The 21,483-nt window shown below is 43.2% G+C and overlaps 1 protein-coding gene across 2 annotated transcripts; it reads right to left on the bottom strand.

Annotated features, from left to right (window-relative positions):
* Positions 1-1,273: 1,273 nt before the first annotated feature.
* OSGIN2 (oxidative stress induced growth inhibitor family member 2) lies at positions 1,274-20,823 on the bottom strand. 2 transcript variants are annotated; one of them, XM_064154535.1, is made up of 6 exons: positions 20,739-20,823; positions 17,591-17,745; positions 15,206-15,342; positions 12,093-12,284; positions 11,397-11,488; positions 1,274-8,467 (listed from the first exon to the last, which is right to left on the bottom strand). In XM_064154535.1, exons 1-6 carry the CDS (start codon positions 20,780-20,782, stop codon positions 7,420-7,422), a joined length of 1,668 nt encoding a protein of 555 aa, XP_064010605.1. In that variant the 5' UTR covers positions 20,783-20,823; the 3' UTR covers positions 1,274-7,419. The 2 variants fall into 2 exon arrangements, with proteins under 2 accessions (XP_064010605.1, XP_064010607.1); XM_064154537.1 differs by having other exon boundaries at positions 17,591-17,693; positions 20,739-20,810.
* Positions 20,824-21,483: the final 660 nt, after the last annotated feature.

Genomic DNA, 21,483 nt, shown 5'->3' on the forward strand with positions numbered 1-21,483 from the left:
TTTGATATTCTGTTATTTAGTGTCCTAGGACTGATGGACTCACCAACCGTGTTACTAAGGTACAGACAAACGCTCTAGATGTTTTGAGTTGTCTTCTCTCTATCAGCAGTTTCCAAGGTCATCCTCAGTTTTCTTTGCAGTCTTTCACAGGCAGCTGGGTGCTCGTGAGGGGGAGGGCATTGTGGGGATTTACACAGCAGTGCTGAGAAAAAGTTAGAATCAGCACTTGGCAAAAGCTAGACCCAGTGTGTGCCTAGTTTGAGTCCAACTCAAAGCTGCCCAATAGGTGGTAGTTTGGCTGCTAATTTAGTTGCTGTCTGTTTGTTAAGACTGGATTAGTGAACCTGGGCTTTTTGCAATTCAACATAAAATTATGCTTCCAGTTAAAAAGAAGCTTAGAGATCTAAACCTCTACCCTTCCCCAGGTTCACATATCAAATCCAATTCACAATCCTGAGGCTTTCCTTCCATTGTAGGACAATTTTATCATGATTTTCGCTCCAGAAGTTAAACACACCTGTTGCCTGGTTTGGGACTTGTGTTACTGAAGTTTCTAAGGTGGATGGCAAAGGACAGGATTACATAATCCAAGTCTTGGGAGCCTGAACATTCAAGAAATCACATCAGTATTTGCCTAACCCCCTGTATAGCTATTACCACGCATGTCAAGTTACAGTCAGCTACTAACCTGGGGGTTCCTTTATTTCCTGAAACACTTTTGTGGGCTAACCCCAGCAGACAGCCAAGCCCCATGCAGCTGCTCACTACCTCTGCCCCAGCAGGACTGGAGAAGACATTTGGTAGGGTAAAAGTGGGAAAATGCCTGGGTTGAAGCATAAAGAGTTTTGTAGGTAAAGCAAAAGCTGTGAGCTCAAGCAAGGATAATTAACTTTGTATTCTGCAGTTCAGAAGTTTGGCTGCATGCTCCAGTGTCATTTTGTAGGGCTTGTGCTCCACGCTTTCAACATTCAGCTCAGCAGTTTTCTGAGACAGCTTGTGTGGTGTTCATGTTCTTTAGAAGATTAAACAGTTGAGTAACTCAGACAAACATCTGAGGCTTCTGCCATCTGCCTCAAACCACATCTGCAAGTGTACCCACCTTTTTACAAGCTGATGCTCTTCACCTAAAAATACACCTAAAGCAGAAACTTTAGATCCTGTTTCTTGCATTTTTCTGTGTTAACAGTTTGTGTTTTTTTTCTTGGGATTGCTGCTTTACAGCATCTGTGATCTCTGTCCACACTGCTCAAAGGAAGGAGATGCACACAATACATAAACTAAATATAGGTTTTATTAGCAAGGCTTTTAAAATACAATCTTGCACTCGTCAGCTTAGCTGAACAGTTTAAAGCAGACTGAATTACTCCATGCGTCACTAAAAGAGGATGGGTTCTGTATCCCTGCAGCAACAATGTGCTTTGTTTCAGTTTAGCCCGCAGCAGTTTCAGCTGCCTGCCTGTCTTGCCTGTATCTGCTGGGGAAGCCACTGCCTTTTTTGGCAACACTACCAAGATAGTCTCGCTGTTGAAGTTTGTTTTCTGTTTCTGTCCATTCACGTCTGTGAGTCTGTCCCTTTTTGTCCTACCCTTGCTTTCCATCTTCTTTAAGACCAGCACAGTGTGGTCCAGCAGGCCTGGCCTCTCCTTTGTCACTGCACCAGTCCCTGTGTGCTCAATGTGGGTTTGCAGGCAGCTTCCATTTCCTCTGTCAACCTCCATTCCTGATGTGTCTGAGAGGCTCTATTCCATGTGTTTAATATCAAACATCAGTTCATAACTGAGGCAGTAGCTGATGCCTCTGCTAAAGATTTACCTCCAAACCCTCCCAGCTGCCCTATTCCCAGTCCATTTGTACAGGTCATTTCTCAGTCCTTAGTCTTGCCCTGTCTTTTCCCACCCTTTCATAAAACTGTCCATTCACTTGCTTTGTCCCAGTTCATACATCTGTCCTCAGTCACATTTGGTTTGATTCACAAATTCTGATTGTGTTCTGGTATCTTCTTAGAACTTAAGCCAAATCCTGAACTGCCTTCCTTACCATTATTCCTTACTTTCCTCTTACAATGTTTTGATCACCACCACCATCACCACATTCAATTGAGACAGTTATAAAACTGCTAAACAAAGTCACATCTCCCCACCAAGTTCACTTTGCCCATACCATTCTGCCCCAGCTTCTCTGACACATTGGCTACAGCACCAGATCCAGGCAAAAGAGCACCTTTTCCCTCTTTCTGGGCAGATCCCTAAATACTTCTTACTCCAGTTTGTTTTTTCCTATTTCTCCAAAGCAAAATAATTGTCTTCAAGATGAATCTGTTTTACCATCCCCTGTCAGTTTTCACACATGAAGACCAGAAACAAGCTTAGCATGCAAGCCTCAGACAGGTTTATCATCTCATCAGAACTGAGGTTTTACTCACAAGTTGCTTGCAGCTCAGGATGCAGCTCAGCTGACAGCACATGTTCTGTACACGTTTACTCTGCTCATCTCTGAAAACAGGTTATGACCCCAGCATCCTCCAGCAAAAGCAGAAAACTGAGGCATGACACATGGAAATGAACTTAACATAGCTTCTCCAAGTCCAGGTGTAGCATGGGTGTGACCTAACATCTAAATATTCTAAAATATTAAACAGTAGAATAAACCTCAGCTTTTTTTTTTTTTTGTTCCATAACTCCTTTGAATTAAATCATTACTATAGGGATGATAATAAAACAGAACAATCAGTCACCTTTAAGGCATAGGTATGCCACCTCTTGCTGTTTAGAAATGTGCAGGAGCCAGCATAGATTCCACAATTAGATGAAGGTACCTGCTTGTTTTAATGGGAGCAAAAAACATGGTACCAGAGCAACCAAGTCCCATCTCCTGGCACACCACCTTACTGATCCAGTCCTGTGACTTCTAGAGCAAACACAATTGATTCTAGTCCATACACAGGCCTTGCATCTCAGTGTAAATTCAGTTAGTAGCCAGTTAAAAGTCTATGGCAATGTGTTAGACTAACTGCTCCAGCACAGAGTGCTGAAGTTCCATCATGCACATCTCGAGACAGCAGAATTCACTTCAGCACCCACGGGTTTGGAGTTCATACTGCACAGATGCTTTGCTGCTTTCTCCTGTGATTCCTGACTGGTCATTGCCTATTATTAGTGAGTACTCACTAGAGGTATGTACATTGTACACCCTTTCTCTCAAGAGCAGTTGGCCTCAAAACGGTCTTTCCTTCCTTTCAACTGGCTGTGCAGGTCAGGCCTGCCTTAAATTTTGGGTCCTGATTTAATTTCCTCCATCAGCTTTGAGTATGTACTTTGGATGTCTGGCTCTGGTCCTCTTTTCACAGTTCTTGAGCTGTATGGGAAAGAAACTTACAGCCACCTTCTTCTACAAAATCAATGTGTTTTGTTAAGCAACCACTGCCCTCTGAAATTCATCATTTAATAAAAGGTGCCTATACACTCTGGGCCAGAGGTTGAAAACAGGATACCCCAACAACTCCTAGGGTGCTAGGGACTTACAGCTGTGGGATGCACGTTGGTGTCCCTTACTCAATGCACAGGCACAGTTCCCAGGAGCTCTTCTCTTTCCCACCCTTAACCCAAAGCAATGCGTTGTCCTGAGGCAGAGATGAAGCTGATGTTATTGTCACTGCTTTCTCTTGCAGAAAGCATTTCTGCATTTACTCCCCAGGGTAAAACTCAGCTTTAACTCTTCTGTGGAAAATGTTTTAAGGAGAAGTCAATCATTCACTGGAAACCAAAACAAAGGTTTCCAGTGCTGTTTCTTGCCCAGTCAGGTACCAAGCACCTGTTGTTACAGTAATCACATAGGAGGCTGATCGTTAGGGAAACCTCTGACAAATCAGTCTCAGTTCAACAGCTTGATACTACTTAAAATAATCTAGGCAACAATTTGCCTAGGAGACACCTTCAACAATAAGAACCAAACCCAGGCATAAGAGACATTTCCCCACTGGCCTATTAGAAAATAAACAGCATGGGTTGACATACTTTCACAAATCCTATAAATCCAAATTAAATTCCTTTAGCTGAAAATTGCATTAGTCCTGTCTGTATTTTAGTAACAAAGCTTCAGTAGCAGGTACCCTTTTCAAATCAGTGATGTTTAGGAGCTTGGCACTGAAAGAAGCACACAGTCTCCTTTAGCTGAAAATTGCATTAGTCCTGTCTGTATTTTAGTAACAAAGCTTCAGTAGCAGGTACCCTTTTTAAATCAGTGATGTTTAGGAGCTTGGCACTGAAAGAAGCACACAGTCTCCTTCCTGAGAACTATGACAACACACAGGAAATTCAGATGTGGTTTGTTGTTTAGGCTTTTTTTTCAAGGGGGTGGGGGGGCTCTGTCTTCTGGGGTTTTTGTCTAAAATCAGAGAAACAATTTGCCCAAACCCCACTTATTCAGTGCCAACATCTAATTCATCATAAATGCACCAAGATACAATGCTTTAAGTAAAACTATCCTAAAGCAAAGCTTCGATTTTCACATCTCTGTGTCTCTCAAAATACTGAAGAGAAGAGAAACATTTTTTCTCTAAATTCAGAAACCCTTAGCCTTCAAACCTAGCAACTCCTAGAAGAAACAGGATCACTGTTAGTAAAGCTTCAATTCTTACATCTCTTTATCTCTCAAAATACTGAAGAGAAGAGAAACCATTTTTCTCTAAATTCATAAACCTAGCAACTCCTAGAAGAAACAGTATCACTGTTAGAAGAAGGAACGTCAGACCTAGCACCTCCTACAAGAAACAGGATCACTGTTAGAAGAAGAAACTTCAGACCTAGCAACTCCTAGAAGAAACAGGATCACTGTTAGTAAAGCTTTGGTTGAAAACAATTATTTTGGCTTAATAAACATGACCACTGAGAAGATTTCTCTCCCCAACAAAAGAGGCTCACATGAGTCCCTCAAAAATACCATCAAGACTAATGAAAGAAGAGCAGATAAAACTGGAAGTGCTGCAATTCTGCAATGAAAGCCACCTGGGTAATAAAATCAGTCACTACAACACATACAGCTTGTAAGTAACTGCAGCAGCTGAGGCAAGAGATTTGGCTGTCTAGAGCTTTTCACTCCTTTCTGCAAAACAGCTGTTTCAGTAAATGTCTTCCTTTGCATCGTTGGCATTGGGAATGTTTCGCACAACAAATAAAACCCCAGTGATGTGCCATGATATGTTGTATTCATTTATATTGACGAAAAGATGAGAGAATTGAATTACAGCACAGATGTATTCCCTACACATTAACTGCAATGAAGTTCTACCACCAAGTGTTTAGCACTTACAACACTGATTCTCAAGTTAAAATCACTAGGTATCACAGGTTTAGGAAAGATTTAGAGATACACAGCTTCTGCCAAAATAAGGCAAATTATAGAGTCTCAATTGTGAAGAAAATTAAGCCTAGAATTCAGCATAATGAAAAACAGCTCAAATACCAGTATAAAAAAGTATCATTATTAGTATTGACAATGCATGGCTACACCCAACCACGCAGGCAATCATAGAATCATAAATGGTTTGGGTTGGCAGGGACCTCCAAAGGTCATCTAGCCCAACCCACTCTGCAATAAGCAGAGGCATCCTCCATTAGATCAGGTTGCCCAGAGTCAGAGGTTACAGAAATTAATATTTTATGCTGTTAAGTTGGCTCTAAATTAAAGTTTATCATTAGTAGTAGCATCGTTTAGTAAATTACTTTGGCCCTCCCCTGAAAATACAGCTATTTCAGTCCCTGCATATTTTAACCTTTTCAGCTTCTGTGTCCAGTCTGAGTAACTTACTCAGATGCATAAAGGCCTGCAGGCGCCACAGAATCCCCCAGTTCAGCAGGCACATGAAACAGGCATTTATTGCATGTAGGCTATCCACAACTTATGAAAGAGACAGCTGGGAAACCAGCAAGGACTACCAGTTTCACAAAGTCTAAGCCAAATTTCCTTTTGAAAATCTGTTTAGGTTTGCATGTGGAGAATTGAATCATGCAAACACAGTACCTTAAGCTAACACAATCCTCCTCGAGACAGGAAAGCCCCAAACAAAAAATTAAATAATGGCCATTCACTCACACTGGATCTGAATGAAAATGTTAAGTAATGCATCAGTTACAACCAAGTATTTTGTCTTTTAAGAGTTCTGGAAGAGAATTAAGATTTCTACTTAGCTGTTGCTTACCTTCCTATGGTGATTAACTCAAGAGTGTGTGCAGGTAAAGTAACTGCTCTACAACCTGGCGAATGAAATCTAGGTCTTGCATTTATGGAGCAGAAAGGTGAAAGTTCAGTTCAGAGGTAGGTACAAGTCAAGTCTTTGTTTTTCATAAGAAGCTTTAAGATTTATGGCATGTTTGGTTTGTTTATTTCTTAGCTGGCTGTGAGACACAACCCTTTTCCAAGTTTCTAGAACTGCAGGCTAAAGCAGTTTTAGTGCTATAAGCTTCTCTAGAAAAGAAGATAAAGAGCCAAACCTTGGTCAAATGGCAGATGAGACTATCACCCACTCATCATTCAAGTGATCCCATTCAGTCTTCCTGAGCTAGGAAGCAAAAACACCCTTGAGTTTTCTCATGTACTTAATTTTTCAGTAGTACACTAGTATTAATTATAGTGACACTGTAATAAGAGCACTTACATCAGAATTTTATTGTTTATGTTAATGAGTATTCTCAGAAGTGTACATATCACTTTAGGGGACCATCTCATGTTAGTCTTTCTGCACTCACCCAACTCTAGGCATAGTGTGAAAAAACATTAATGGATTGTGTCAAGTCATGTGTTAAAGATTAAATGGGAATGCTTACTCTTTCATTCCAGTTATCAAATAGGATCATTTATAATTGTTGAGGAATACTTCCTCCTTACAGAAGAAGTTTTTTCTTGCAGTAAAAAACCATCTCACTAAGTGCTCATTCCAAGTCTTACTGTACTATGGCAAATAAACAAAATCCCTGTTTCAAGCATTAGGCTCCAAATTTGTTTTGGATCAAGAATCGCTTTGCACTAAGCAAGCTTCCTGCTTTTAGAAGTTGTTTTTAATTTCATGGTAAGAAAGTTCTGTCACATTTGACACTAAGATGTAAAGCCACTCTGGTAGGCATTGCTTTTCCCAGCGGAAGTCGGCTCTTTGAGCTGAGCAAGAGATGACAGGCAGGTCAATAGAAGTTAGTCTCATTTTCTGTTTCTCAGGAAATAATTCCAGCTGAGCAGAGATCATTTGTAACAGCAGATCGATTTTTTTGTGTTTTGAAAAGGCAAAGTACTGTGGCATCAGCATCCTTTACCAAGCGACACAAGCGCAGGTTACCTGTACACAACAGAAACGTGACTGCTATCAACTTTTGCTGTCAGTGAGTGTTCCGTTAGACTGTGGTCTGTATGTGAAAGTTTCTAACGTCCCTTTTATGGCACCCCATCACCTCCTCCATCCCCACTTGCAATCAATTCGTGTTTCTTCTTTTGCCTTATTGCCAGGCACCGCGCGATGCCCAGCGCCCCTCCTTTTAAAAACCGTACAAAGTTGTCTCCCACCAGCGGCCCCAGAGCAAAGAGGTTTGCTTCTTTAGTGCACTCGTAAGTGTATGGGTTGATCTCTATAGGATTCCCCTTGCACGTGATGGGCTGATTGGAGTGATGACCTATGCTGTGTCCTTGGTCCTTTAGAAAGAAAAGATTTGGGTGAGACCCTATCAGAACTAAGGCTACAGAAAACTTCAAAATCTTCTTCAGTCCAGAGGCACTCTGAAGAACGCATTTCATTTCGGGCTTGAAGGAAAGTACATTGTGTTCAGGGAAACTGGTGTAAGCAGAATGGAGATTCGAGTCCACAGTGTGGGACTGAGTACACATCATATGATAGACCTTATGGTATTCAGGGTAAAGCTTTTTAGGTAGCTGTTTGAAAATGAGGCTCGTGTCGGTAACTCTGCGTCGAAAGACGTGGATCACTGGGATGTTGTTGTTGTAGGCGCACAGCACTGCGTCAGCTGCTGTAAGTCCAGCGCCCACAATTAACACAGGGTCTGCCTTCCCACGTAACTTTCCTTTGCTGATAGCTGCTCCAAAGTCGGACATGGAATGAAGCACAAAAGGGAAATCTTCTCCTTCAACCTGCAGTCGGGCAGGAGAATCAAAGGTCCCTGTGGCAAGAGCCACGTTCTCAGCAAAGAGGCAGAAGGGCACATGAGAACCATCTGTTGCTCGCTGATAACCTCTGATTTCCCAGTTTCTCTTGATCACTGATTTCTGTCCACCTTCCGCTTCCAAGTGCTGTGCTGACACATCTTCATTTAGCTGACTTCTGCCTTCATCCTCCTTCCCTCGGTAAAGCCTGGACACAGATGTTATGTAAGCGTTGTCTCTGAAGTTCTTTTGGAGGCCCATGACTTTAACATAGTGTTTATAGTAACAAGCTATTTCTTCTGGTGTTACTCGATCACTCTTTATATTTCTGAAACAAAACCAAATGGCTCCAGTTAATATTTAGACCTTACTGCTAATTCAAATATCACTTACGACACACCACAGGAGAGTCAGACTGAAGAGGACTCAAGACTCTCAGTGTAACTGACACTGAGTTGGGCATCTTTAAGTGCATTCAATTTGTTTTATTTGTTCTCTTGACTCCTGATAAACAAGACAAGCTTGTTCTTTCATAGCAGGGAATCTTAACAATGTAGAGTGATATGGTGATCAATAAATTAAGTGTTGCAGTGCAGTATCATGGTAGGTCTGTATGGCAGTGTTTTACAAAGCCGGTTTAGTGTCATGACTGTCAACAATACAACACTGGCTGAACTTGTTCCTGGAGAGAATACACTTACCTATATATATACATTTACACACCACGTAACTAAATGTAATAGAAATTCTTAAGTGCTAATATAAAACTCTCAGTTCTTTATACTTCTTGAGTCAAATACTCCTCATTACACTCCACAGAAGACCTCTCCCTTGCGCAGAAGTCAAGTCAGTATCAAAACAGTTCAGCATCACAGAAATAAACAAAGTAAGGATGACACAAAACCTTAGTGCAACTATGTAAACGGGATTACAATGTCCAAGCCCAAATAAAAAGGTTTGTGCACTAAACCCCTGCTACTACATCCACCTTTTCCTCACCTTCAGTTTTTTAAAGTCAGAGTGCAATACATGAAAAATGTAATTATTCTGAACACATGCACAGGTTTTGCTACTTCTTTAAAAGTAAGCTTTAGGATGAAGGCAAAAGAAACAGCAATGAACAGCAGGACTGCCATTGAATTACACTTAAAAGCATATTTACAAGAAATCAGGCTACTCCTTCTCATAGATTAACAAGACTAACAAGTGTACAGATTACTACTCTAAAAATCCTGATGAGATATTTTATGGTACAGGATACAATGCTATGACAATGTGACACCTGTGACAATGAAACTTAAGAAACTACCTGACTAGAAGTTTTCATCATCGTCAGTACTTTTAAATATATTTAATTGTACTATAATATGAAGCATTGGTGGATTTAGTACTATTGAAAACTATAATATAAACAAATTAGCTTCAGATTATAAGCAGTTTATGGGATTTCAGTTAATAAGGAGGCAAGATTACTATGCTTATCTATAAAAGTCGTTAAAGAACAAAGATAGAGCTTCTTCACTGGAAGTGGCATCCTGAAATGAGCAACAGTCTGCCCTTAAAGTCATAGAATCATAGAATCAACCAGGTTGGAAGTAACCTCCAAGATCAGCCAGTCCAACCTATCACCCAGCCCTGTCCAATCAACTAGACCATGGCACTAAGTGCCTCATCCAGTCTTTTCTTGAACACCTTCAAGGACAGCGACTCCACCACCTCCCTGGGCAGCCCATTCCAATGCAAATCACTCTCTCTGGGAAGAACTTCCTCCTAACATCCAGCCTATAAAGTCGTCTCCCCAGCAGTTCTTTTTTTTAAACCACACGTGGTACAAGAACAACTTCCTTTAATTTTTCTAGACTGAAGTCAGGAAAGTCATCACTTTAGAATAAACTTATGTAAAGCCTTCCTGGGCTTGTCTGCTGACACACACCTTTATGAACTAATTGTATAACTGAAGTAAAACCAGTAAGCTTGTACAAGACAGTAATTCTTCAATCCTATCTTTTATTCCCAAAAAACTTACTGCCAGGAAAAAAACACTGAGAAATACTGAATTATAGATGCTAAAAAGCACAGTCCCTAGACAGCAACATTGCAGATGCTGCAGCTTTGCCTGTAAAAGCAAATACTGTAAAATACGATTTCTCAATTTATATGAAAGCATAGCAACTTAAGTTGCATCCCTGCTGAACGAGGAACTTTCACAGATTTTAAATTCCTCCCTCAATCTTCCTTCAACTCCGATCAAAACTACTCACGGTTAAGAGTGCTTCTCTGTGAAATGCAGCTAAAACACACCACACTGTTAGTCTGTAAGCTTCTGATGCGCTCAACGTAATTACACAACAACCCCAAGCAGTGCTATAGGCTGGGGTCTGCGTGGCTGGAGAGCAGCCGGGAGGAAAGGGGCCTGGGGGTACTGATAGATAGTAAGCTGAAGATGAGCCAGCAGTGTGCCCAGGTGGCCAAGAGAGCCAATGGCATCCTGGCCTGCATCAGGAACAGTGTGGCCAGTAGGACAAGGGAGGTTATTCTTCCCCTGTACTCAACACTGGTCAGACCACACCTTGAGTACTGTGTCCAGTTCTGGGCCCCTCAATTCAAGAAAGATGTTGAGGTGCTGGAACATGTCCAGAGAAGGGCAACAAAGCTGGTGAGGGGCCTGGAGCACAAATCCTATGAGGAGAGGTTGAGGGAGCTGGGCCTGTTTAGCCTGGAGAAGAGGAGGCTCAGGGGTGATCTTATTACTGTCTACAACTACCTGAAGGGGCATTGTAGCCAGGTGGGAGGTAGCCAGCAATAGAACAAGGGGACACAGTCTCAAGTTGTGCCAGGGTAGGTATAGGCTGGATATTAGGAATAAGTTCTTCACAGAGAGAGTGATTTCCCATTGGAATGGGCTGCCCAGGGAGGTGGTGGAGGCACCATCCCTGGGGGTCTTCAAGAAAAGACTGGATGAGGCACTTAGTGCCATGGTCTAGTTGATTGGATAGGGCAGGGTTGGACTGGATGATCTTGGAGGTCTCTTCCAACCTGGTTGATTCTATGATTCTATGATTCTACTTTGCCTGACCACTGTCCTGTTTTTTCCATCAGAGCACACAGTGCAGAATTTCCAGTACCATCAGGCCATTTAATAAAGCAAACAAGAAGGCCTCATGTGAGTGATGAAGTTTGTATGCCTTCCAATTCTTAGTATCAGCTGGATCCTTAGAGCAACTAGGTCTGCCAGATCCATGATGCACTATCTTTACCTGCGTTTGCTGGCTGCCCACTCCTTGAAGGTAAGGCCAGGCAATTCCATCCAGTCTCCAAAACTGATTGTTAGCATAGAGCCTTCCATGGACTATGAAGAAAAAAAACAAGATGCATAATCAGATACATTTCAAATGCATCTATTTATGTAAAACATAGCAAAGCTCTCACTGTAGTCCTTTAAAGCAGTAACACAGCATAAGAGCAGGACATCACCGTGAAATGCTCATGAACTATTTTTTATGTTGCAGATAAATGATGTAGTTGATCAGTAAAATAAAGCAGAAGGTGAAGAAAGAATTTTGAGAAATGGAAAGTGAAAGCAAGTTATTTAAAGCAAAAGAGCAAGAAAAAAAGTGAAACCAATGGCACAGAACAGATTGAGATTTAGGATTCTGTAAAAGATTTGTATTATTTTTTAAGACTTTCTTTGTGCACCTGGAAATATGGTGGACAAGAAAAAAAGTCACAGGAAATACTCTTCATAGTAATTAATTAAGGTTAAACAAATAAAAACTCACAAAATCCTCACATGAAGAACAACTTTTTCCTTCTCTTATTTCCAATGTATTTGGGCTTTAGTCATCGAGCATTTGAAAGTGCAATTACCATTATTACATAAACCAGCCTCAGACAGCAAGAAACCTCACAGAATTACCAAATTACCCTAGAAGTGATATAAAACTTGTACTCACATGCCAAGCCCCACCAGGTGGTCCTTTACCAAGCACTATATGGGGTATATAATTATGCTGTTCCAGCTTCCAGTGCAGAACTGGTGGGTAGTCATAGCCAAAGTCAGCATCAGGATGAAGCAATGTATCAAAAAGCACTGCAACAGGGTTTGAAGAACGTCCTTCAAGGCCTTCAGACAGGTACTCCAGATCCTCAAGGATGAAAAAAAAAAGTGCTATGTTCCTGCAGCTTTTACTGTTTATTGCTATTCTGGTGTGCAGAAAATTAATTTCAGCAGAAAACACAGTACGCTCAAGCTGTACTTTGAGAGAAGTATTAAATATAGAACACTTCTCAGGAATAACTTGGTTCTTCTCTAACTCTGAAGGCTACATTTCACTCATTTAAAAGTCACATGTTAGTACCAGTATGCAGAGCAGGCTGGTTATTTGAAATCCATTGTAGAAAAAGAAATGCAGGGACAAATGCTCTGCTCTACTGGGGCTTCATCTGGAACACTGCATCCAGTTCTGGGCTCCCCAGTTCAAGAGGGGCAGAGATCTACTTGAGAGTCCAAGGGAGGGCAACAAGGATGATTAAGGGGCTGCAGCACTGCCTTATGAAAGGCAGTGGATTTGAGGCTGTATAGTCTGAAAAGGAGAAGGCTGAGAGGGGATCTAATTAATGTAAGGTCAATGGGATCCTGGGGTGTATTAAGAAGAGTGTGTCCAGCAGATCAAGGGAGGTTCTCCTCCCCCTCTGCTTTGCCCTGCTGAGACCTCATCTTGAATACTGCGTTCAGTGTTGGGCTACCCAGTTGAAGAGGGACAGGGATCTGCTGGAAAAGGTCCAGTGGAAGGCTGTGAGGATGATTAGGGGACAGGAGGACATGGCTTATGAGGAGAGGCTGAGGGACCTGGGGCTGCTTAGTCTGGAGAAAAGAAGACTCAGAGGGGATTTGATAAATGTTTATAAGTATCTGAAGGCTGGCCAGGAGAGGGGGACAGGCTCTGCTCACTGCTCCCTGGGATAGGACAGGGAGCAATGGGTGTAAATTGCAGCACAGGAGGTTCCGCCTCAACACAAGAGGGAACTTCTTTACTGTAAGGGTCACAGAGCACAGGAACAGGCTCCCCAGGGAGGTTGTGGAGTCTCCTTCTCTGGAGACTTTCAAGGCCTGCCTGGATGTGTTCTTCTGTGATCTGTGTTAGATAGGATTGTCCTGCTCTGGCACGGGGGTGTTGGACTCAATGATCTCTTTGGGTCCCTTCCAACCCCTAACATTCTGTGATCCTATGATCCTACATATGAGGGCTGGGTATCAAGAAGGAAGGAACAGCCTCTGCTCACTTGTGCCTGTCATAGGACAAGGGGATGTAAACTACAGCACAGGAAGTTCCATCTCAACATGAGGAAGAACTTTACTGTAAGTGTCACAGGGCACTGGAACAGGCTCCCCTGGGAAGTTGTGAAGTTTCCTTCTCTGGACACTTAAGACCTGTCAGGATGTGGTCCTGTGCAACGTGCACTAGATTATATGGTCCTGCTCTGGCAGGGGAGTTGGACTCAATGCATTATTTCTGGAGGTCCCTTCCAACCCCTAACATCCTGTGATCCTGTAAAGTTCAGGTAGGAAAAACTTGTTTAACAGTTCTTAGGTAGTTCAACGCTAACTATATCACATTTTGAAATAATGGAGGTATTATAACTAATCCTTTTAAAGTATAATTAAAGCCAGGCTTATTTTACAGAGTAGTTAATGCTGAGAACAATTTCTAGAACTTGTAAAATGTTCATATTTCAGCATCTCTTAACCAGCTGTTCTCTAAAAATCTCACAACAGAAGAGCAAATATTTGAAGGCAGAACAGAGATCTGAAGAAAGAACTGTCCATAAGGCAATTTTTTGATGACAAGAGAGGACAGTTTAGCTTCCTAAATTAGGAAATTTAAGGGGGTCAGAGTAGGATAAAGTGCTTGAAGGGATCTGTAGCCAAAAGTTTAGGCGACTTACCCTCCTGCTGAGGAAAAAAATAAACCACAGGACTTAAGGTCAACATCACATGCCAACAGCACAGCACTAAAACCAACCAACCAACCCGAAAATCCAAACAACCCCTACTCCCCACTACAAACACATGCATGTTTGTAGTGAAAATAAATTATTCACACAGTCAGTATGGTTAGTGATAGCACTGTGAGTGATCCAGCAGGAGTACAGTGAGATGAACAGAAAACAAACGATAACACAGTAAGCAAACACACGAGTGGGAAGAAAAGTAATGGGAGAAGACTTAACTAATCAAATCAGACAGAAAAACCAGATGTAGATGAAGTAACAAACACAGCACATGAGCAACTGTCAGAGCAACACAAACAGTGAAGGATACATACTGTTCAGAAAAGAAAAATGGCCTGTGTGTCCCTAATGTTACTAAAAATGAAGTCTTAATGAGAACTGTGTTATTTAGGAACTTGAAGTATGTGTACTTGAAATATGTTAGCAGCATGTGTTCTTTGATGCTAGTGTCCAAACATCCTAGGACACGAAAGCTAGAATTCCTGCATCAGCTACTCACTGATGAAGTGGTGCTTTAGACACTTCTGGCAAGTGGTAAGAATATGACAGAGGGCAGGCTGTAAAAACAAAACATGCCACAAACAAAAGGACCCTCAAAAACCTTCACATGCCCCTGGATTGGATCTAATGGTCGTGAGTTGATTCTCTTGAAATGAACAGAATACCAATATAACTTTCTAGTGCGTTAGAAATATGATTAGGTAAGTAGGTTGGCTCTTCACAATGCAATCTGCAGAATGTCTTTGGATAAGCAGTTCTTAAAATACATTGCTGTTCATCTGAATTGCCCTAAATATAAATTGTTACAAGCCACGGAAGGCAGGAAAAATGAGAGATCCAAATATGAAGCTGGTTGCTTGAGGCCACACAGATACTGCGCTCTCCTGTGGTCTTTACTTTTTGCAGAGCAAGAACATGAAGCATTTTCTTGTCCATGGCAATACTCATTTAAGCTGCAAAAGCATTTTAAACAGGATCATGAAAGAGAGGCCACTGTGTTATAATCCAGCTTGGTGTAAGGTAAGAGCTAGACATGATGGCAACCAAAGCTTACTTGATCAACGATGGAAAGATGTCGAGCTTCTTCTAATTTCGTGTGTAGGATGGGGTTTGGGTGTATAGCTTCAGGAGATAAATATGGCCTGTATCCAGAAAGCAGGTAAGAAAGACAAATTCCTGAAGGTCCATTTCCTATTAAAGACAGAAGTTACTACTTCAGTATAAATGTCAATGATCTAAAGGTTGTGAGTCACTAAATAAGCAACAACAAAATCACAGTGAAGTAGGATAATGCGATACTGTCCTGATTCAAAGCAGCTTACCACTTCAGAGGGAAATAAAGCCTACCACAGGAGCTCCCTGCAAATAAACTGAACAAAATCTTCAGGTAACAAGGAACAGATATAGGACTGCTTACATCACAGCCCAAAATGTGTCTAAAGGAGTTTCATAATTTAATATGGCAAATTCATCAATATACCATCAATATATCCCACACCACCAGGGCCCTATTCATTTAAGGCGCAGGTAACTGTGTGAGTAGCAGCAGAAGATTCTCCTGATCAACAGTAAACTACAGCACTATCAGCTTTACATTACATGTCAAAACGTAAAGCAAATAATCAACCTGAAATGTAACAGCCCTGTTGGGATGAAAATTTAAAACACTGTGTTCACACAGTAATGACAAAAAACAGTGCAGAGGGTGAAAGTGTTCAGCAAAGGTCATCCTCTAGACTTAGAGCTCCAGCATGAACTTCAATCCCAACTCATTCCAATGAAATGCATCTAACTTCTTCCAATTTCCTGAAGACAATAGCTTAGTACTTCATGCAGAACAGCAGTACAGTATACAGCACAAGCTTAGAATCAAATAATGAACTGGGCATCATACAAGTCTTTAAGAAAGGAATTGAAGTTACTGCTCCATTGGTCAGTGGACTCTTTACACATGTGCCATCTTTTTCCTTTCTGACTAATAAAACAGTGCAATGAGAAGATGGTGGCAGTAGGAAGCTAAAAGTACATTTGACTCCAGCTATGCAGGAATCTAACAGAGAGGATTAAGTAGTGAGCATGTGTCTGTATACGTGGAGGATAACAACTATTTTTTTATCAGATCATTTCAGACCCCTTCAAAGGCTATTCGTGATAGTAGACTGCCAATGGAGAGCAGCTTCAGAAACATCTCCCGTGTAACTGTGGAAAAAAAATTGGGTAACATGTTTGATTTTCAAGGAGAGTTAGTCAAGGTAGCTGTGTTTGGTGTCAGCACACAGAAATGCCCTCTAGACAAAGTAAGTATTGAGCACAGGTATTTGCACAATGCCTATCTCCAAAACTAAACACTGAAGACTGAGTCACAAACCATATGGCAAACCTACACTAAGGCTGGCAAAATGCCACAAAACTGTTGCTCTTCAACTGTGATGCAGAACTCAGCAAGTGATTCCTGTCTGTCACATGCAAATAAGTCAATAAGTGTATTACATGAGCCCTATTTTAAGCTAGCATGGAGAGAGCTCTGAGAACAGGTACTGTACAAACATCAATCTTTTACAGTTGTGGAGACCTACTGCGAGTGCATTATGGTGAAATCTCATTCTCTGCCATCTCTGCTTCTTTGCAGGTAGTTAAAGCTGTTCATTTGCTGTAGTCCCAGCAGCTTTGGACTAGATTACTGAAAACCTCCTTTACTCCAAATCTTTTCTTTATCCCCTCATCAAGTCATGGCAACAAGGAGCTGGTGACCAGCTGTTGCTGAAAAACCTTGGCCCAATACAAATTATCCTGGCACTCTCAATTAAGCTGTGTACCTAAGTAGCCTGCTCCTTCTGCTAGCCTATCATTCAGCAAGATTTTACAACAACAAGCCTTTACATCCTTAATCAAGACTACAGTCCTATTGTTTTGAACTGGTGGGATTGACTTGGATTAATTTTGGAAAAGATGGGACAATATTCAAGGTGTTAGTGAAGGATTTAATGAAGGAAAAGGCAATTAATGTCAGAGGTTAGCATCAAATCAATATACAGCACATACTTTACATTATGCTTTTCACTGTCCCATCTGACCCCACAAATTTCTACTGGTGCACCATCAACAACTCCATGCAACCTGAAGTACACACATCACACAAATCCAACCCTATGTGATCAATGCTAGAATCAAAACAATTCTCCTGATAAGACTCAGGTGTCTGCTGCCAAATAACACAGCTCATTTTGTCAAAGCTCAATTTAAATTCAAATATACTCCAATAGCAAGTCCCTTAACATAATCGTACAGTATGGTTATTAATCATAACAACTGTAGTAGTTTATAATAAACACCTTCACTCTCAGGATGCTAAGCATTAGTTATTTCTTGACAAATCACTTCACACAGGTCTATAAAGGCAATGGCAGTGACAGAGAACCTTTAAAAAAACAAAACTCACCTATTATTACTACAGGCAGAGTAAGGAGAGAGTCCCCAGGCATGACAGTTTCTTCGATTAAAGGCATTCTCTTAATCTTCCTCCCAAGGCTGTCACCAAAATACTGGACGAAAGAATTCAAAAGCTGTCCTTCAGTCTCAGGGCTGCTGTAACTTCTGATCAGAAGGACAGATGGGGAGAAAACTAACATGGAACTGCTGAACCGTTGTTAGAACACTTTCTTCAAAAACAAAGCTGCCTTTGATGCTTTAAGAGCTATAAAACTGGCAAAACTGAAACCAAAACAGATAGGCTTTATCCAGTCCCCAAAACGTTACCCTTCAGCACAGCTTTTCTAATGGAGCATTTTTTTTTAAGGTCTGCTTTCTCTTAGAAATTGACAGAAGGATAAAAAAAGGCACAGACTGCTCTGCAGAGATGCACATTTCCAATTTCAGTTTATACAAAGGCAAAGAATATCACAAGCAAGCATTATTTTGATCCCACACAGGGCAGAACTCATTCCTGGCCATCTTTATCAAACAGCAAGGACAGATCCCACCTAGCCAGCTAACACCACAAAGGCTGGCCAGCAACTTTAGGGAACAGCTAAGAAACAACAGCTGCCATCCACAGCCCTTCCTACCTGATAAGCAGCAAGAGCACTTCACCTCAACACACTTCTGCTTGGGTAGAAGTAAGGCTGTTTAAAGCTGGCAGTGGTGCCAAGACGGAGAGGAGTGTGATGTTTGTAAGCCCTAGACATGACCCAATTTACTGGTGGCAAACTTTGATGAACAGCAGTTGCCATGCAGTTGTGTCAGGTACTGCGCAGGAGACTGCTTTCACCCCTGGTCACGTTCCTACATTTCTTTCTTTGTAGCATCTGCTCAGGTTCCTCTCACAATTATCCACCAGCTAAATTGTGTTTCTGGACTACAAAGACTTGTTTCATGTTGTTTGCTGTTTAATTATTTAGGAGCCTTTTCTCAAGCCCTTCCAGGTCATTGAAGAGGCACACACACTCTCAGTTCAGCTAGAAAGGTTGGGACAAATTAGTCTGTTGTTGGCAGATATTTTGTTAAGTCTTCAGAATAAAAGACTTTCCAAATTTTTAATTAAAAATACCCCTGCCAACTGATAAGAACATTCTTCTCTTTACAAAACATAGCTACCTTAATAATTTAAAGTGCTCTTACTTATTTCCTAAGAATCTGCGTATCTTAAAGCTCTTCCAGTATGTCAGGAATTACTTTCTACAGAGGACCAAAAGCATAACACCTTGATCCAATTCCCAGGGCCTTCAAGAAGCCACATACACTACGCACCACCTCAACTCCCACAGGGCTGATGGTTCTGCTACATGTCCCAAAAGCCTTTCCTCACAGGGGAAGACTGAAGCAACCCGGAGACTGCGCTGTACAGTAGTAACAGCATTACCACACACTAACACATCTTTCTGACGGTCTCTTCCTTGCCAATAAAGGTGGAGAGCCATTCTAAGGCTGTTTTATCTCAGGATGCAAGTACTTGGTGTCTGTAGTCCCTGCACTACAACAAAACAGGTTTGCCAATTAGGTGCTCACTATTTGATTACAGCTGCACATTGGCTCTTCCTGATCTTGGAGACGCACAATATGCAAATAGCACGAGTGAGATGAAGATGAGCAGAAGGCAGGAAGAGGGTATCTAATTATCACACTGCTTTTTTTAGATAGGCAGACAGACTATATTATTTTCCAGCCTTTGCTCAAAGTTAAGTAAGGCAATACCACCCTGTGCTTTGCAAAACAGGTTTTAAAAGTGCCTGCCAGCCTCAGTGTGGTTTTATTGTACTTGCTGTGCTAGATGGAAGATAAAAAACAAGAGAAACATTTGAAAACCTCTTTTATGGGCTATACACACAGTGCTGCAGACGACAGAAAAGTCTTTCAACAATACAAATGTTGGGTTTGTGCAGCTTAGATAGTGTATCACAAACCACCCAACTGGTTTAGCTCAGAGACATGGACATACAGCACGTAGTTTCTCAGTTCTTGTGCATTCAAAGCATATGAAGAGCTGCGGTCCAGGAGCATGTTCCTCCTTTGCAAGAGCGTCACACCACAACCCATCAAGATCTTAAGTTAGGGGCCATCGTCTTCCTCGCCTCTGAACAACACTGAGCCACCAAGCACCAGAAGATTTTATCTTGATAAGAACTCATGACAGACAGCTTTGCAGTGGTGGAAACCGAGTAAAAATATCAATGGTCTTAGTACTACAGAGAAGCAAGTGGGCACAAAGATGACTCGGTCCCAAAGCTAGTGCCTAGTTTATCTTGTGCTGGTCGTACCAAATCACCTCCAGAATTACATTCTGTCAAGCACATACATTCTAAACAGGTTCATCTCTTCACTTTGCTGTGGGTATTTGTTTTGCTTTTTAGTGCTTCTATGTGAAAAGCCCCTTAAGAGAAAAAATCACAGCACATACAGAACAGATTATCTCTCTGGTAAATAACAATTCTTTCATAGCAAGTGTCTGGATTTGCTGGAAAATATTTTAATAAGAGATGTCCTTTTTGGGTAGCAGTTTTGTAAAATCCAAACATTCCCTGCATATTTTTAGGAAAGAAAAAATAAGTAAACTGACAGCAGTGGGTGGCAAGCGGGAAACTCGTTATATAAAAGGAATTTAAATTTGGTCTCCGGCTGCCACTTAGGGACGCGAATTTCACACTGTCAGATTGTGGGGGGGGACTGAAGTAACCCACAGCAGTGACGCCCGTGAGGACCGGGATGCTCGGCGGTGCAGCGCTACGAGTCCTGAAGCGAAACCGAGCATCAGCTTCCTCCAGCCCGAGCTGCGTCTCAGCGCAGCCCAAGGTCACGACGCGCTTCCCGGGGCACCACCTCCCGCGCCCCTGCCCGCCGGCGCAGCGCAGGGGGCGTGCGGGGCCGGGTAGCATCGCGGCCGCTCTCCGCCACGCAGCAGCCCCGCCGAGGCCGCAGCAGCGGGGCGGCGATCACACCGGCGCTCCCCGCCCGCCGGTGTCCCCGTTCTCTCCGGCACCGCCTCCCTCCCTCGATCTCCTCACCCCGCTGCTCCGACGCCTCGTTTCCAGCGCCGGGGAGGGGGCGGTAGGCAGCAGCCCTGACCCACTGGCCGCTTTCCCCCGTTGCCTCACCTGAAGTGACCGGCCAAGGAGCAACGGCAACACCACACAGGCATGGGGAGAGCCGGTGGGGCCCAGCGATGAGGCTGCGGGGGAACGCCGCGCAGCAGCTACCGCTCCTTCTTCTCCCGTCGCCGCCGCCACAGTGGGGCCCGCGCGGCGCCGTCCCTCCTCCCCGCTCACATGCGGCAGCGGGTCACACGCGGGAGGAGGAGCCGCCGCCAGCACCGGCAGCGAGGGCGGGGAGAGCAGCGCAGGGCGCCGCTTCCTCCTCCCAGCGCTGCCGCGGTTCCGAGAACCGAGCCTGGGAACAGCGCAGGAGGATGCGGGATGCGCCGCCTCTGCCGGGGAAGGCGGGGAGGGGAGTCCCGGCCTGGCACCAGCGCGAAGGAAGGACGAGCGGGAAGGCGGCGCAGCGAGCGGGAGACACCTCCTTGGGCCGCCTGCGCCCCGGCACACAACCACCTCAAAGGCGGACGGGGCCGCTCCTGGCCGCGGTCCCTGCAGCCATCCGCCGCCCCTCCGGCGCGGGGGTCTCTCCGCACACCTGCGGCTTCGGCTCGGCCGGCAGCGCGGAGCATGGAGAGGATCCCTGTCTCCGGGGGGTATTAGAGCGGGCTGCGGGGCCGACGGCGTTGCGGCTGTCGCCCATACGTTCTCCCGGCCCCGAGCCGCCCGTTCTGCACTGGCAGCTTGCGCTGATGAAACGTGCATGGGGAAATTGACAGAAGCCAAAGCAGGTTCAGTAGTTGACTAA

The sequence above is a fragment of the Pogoniulus pusillus genome, chromosome 14 (assembly GCF_015220805.1).
Source record: "Pogoniulus pusillus isolate bPogPus1 chromosome 14, bPogPus1.pri, whole genome shotgun sequence".
NCBI lineage: Eukaryota > Metazoa > Chordata > Aves > Piciformes > Lybiidae > Pogoniulus > Pogoniulus pusillus.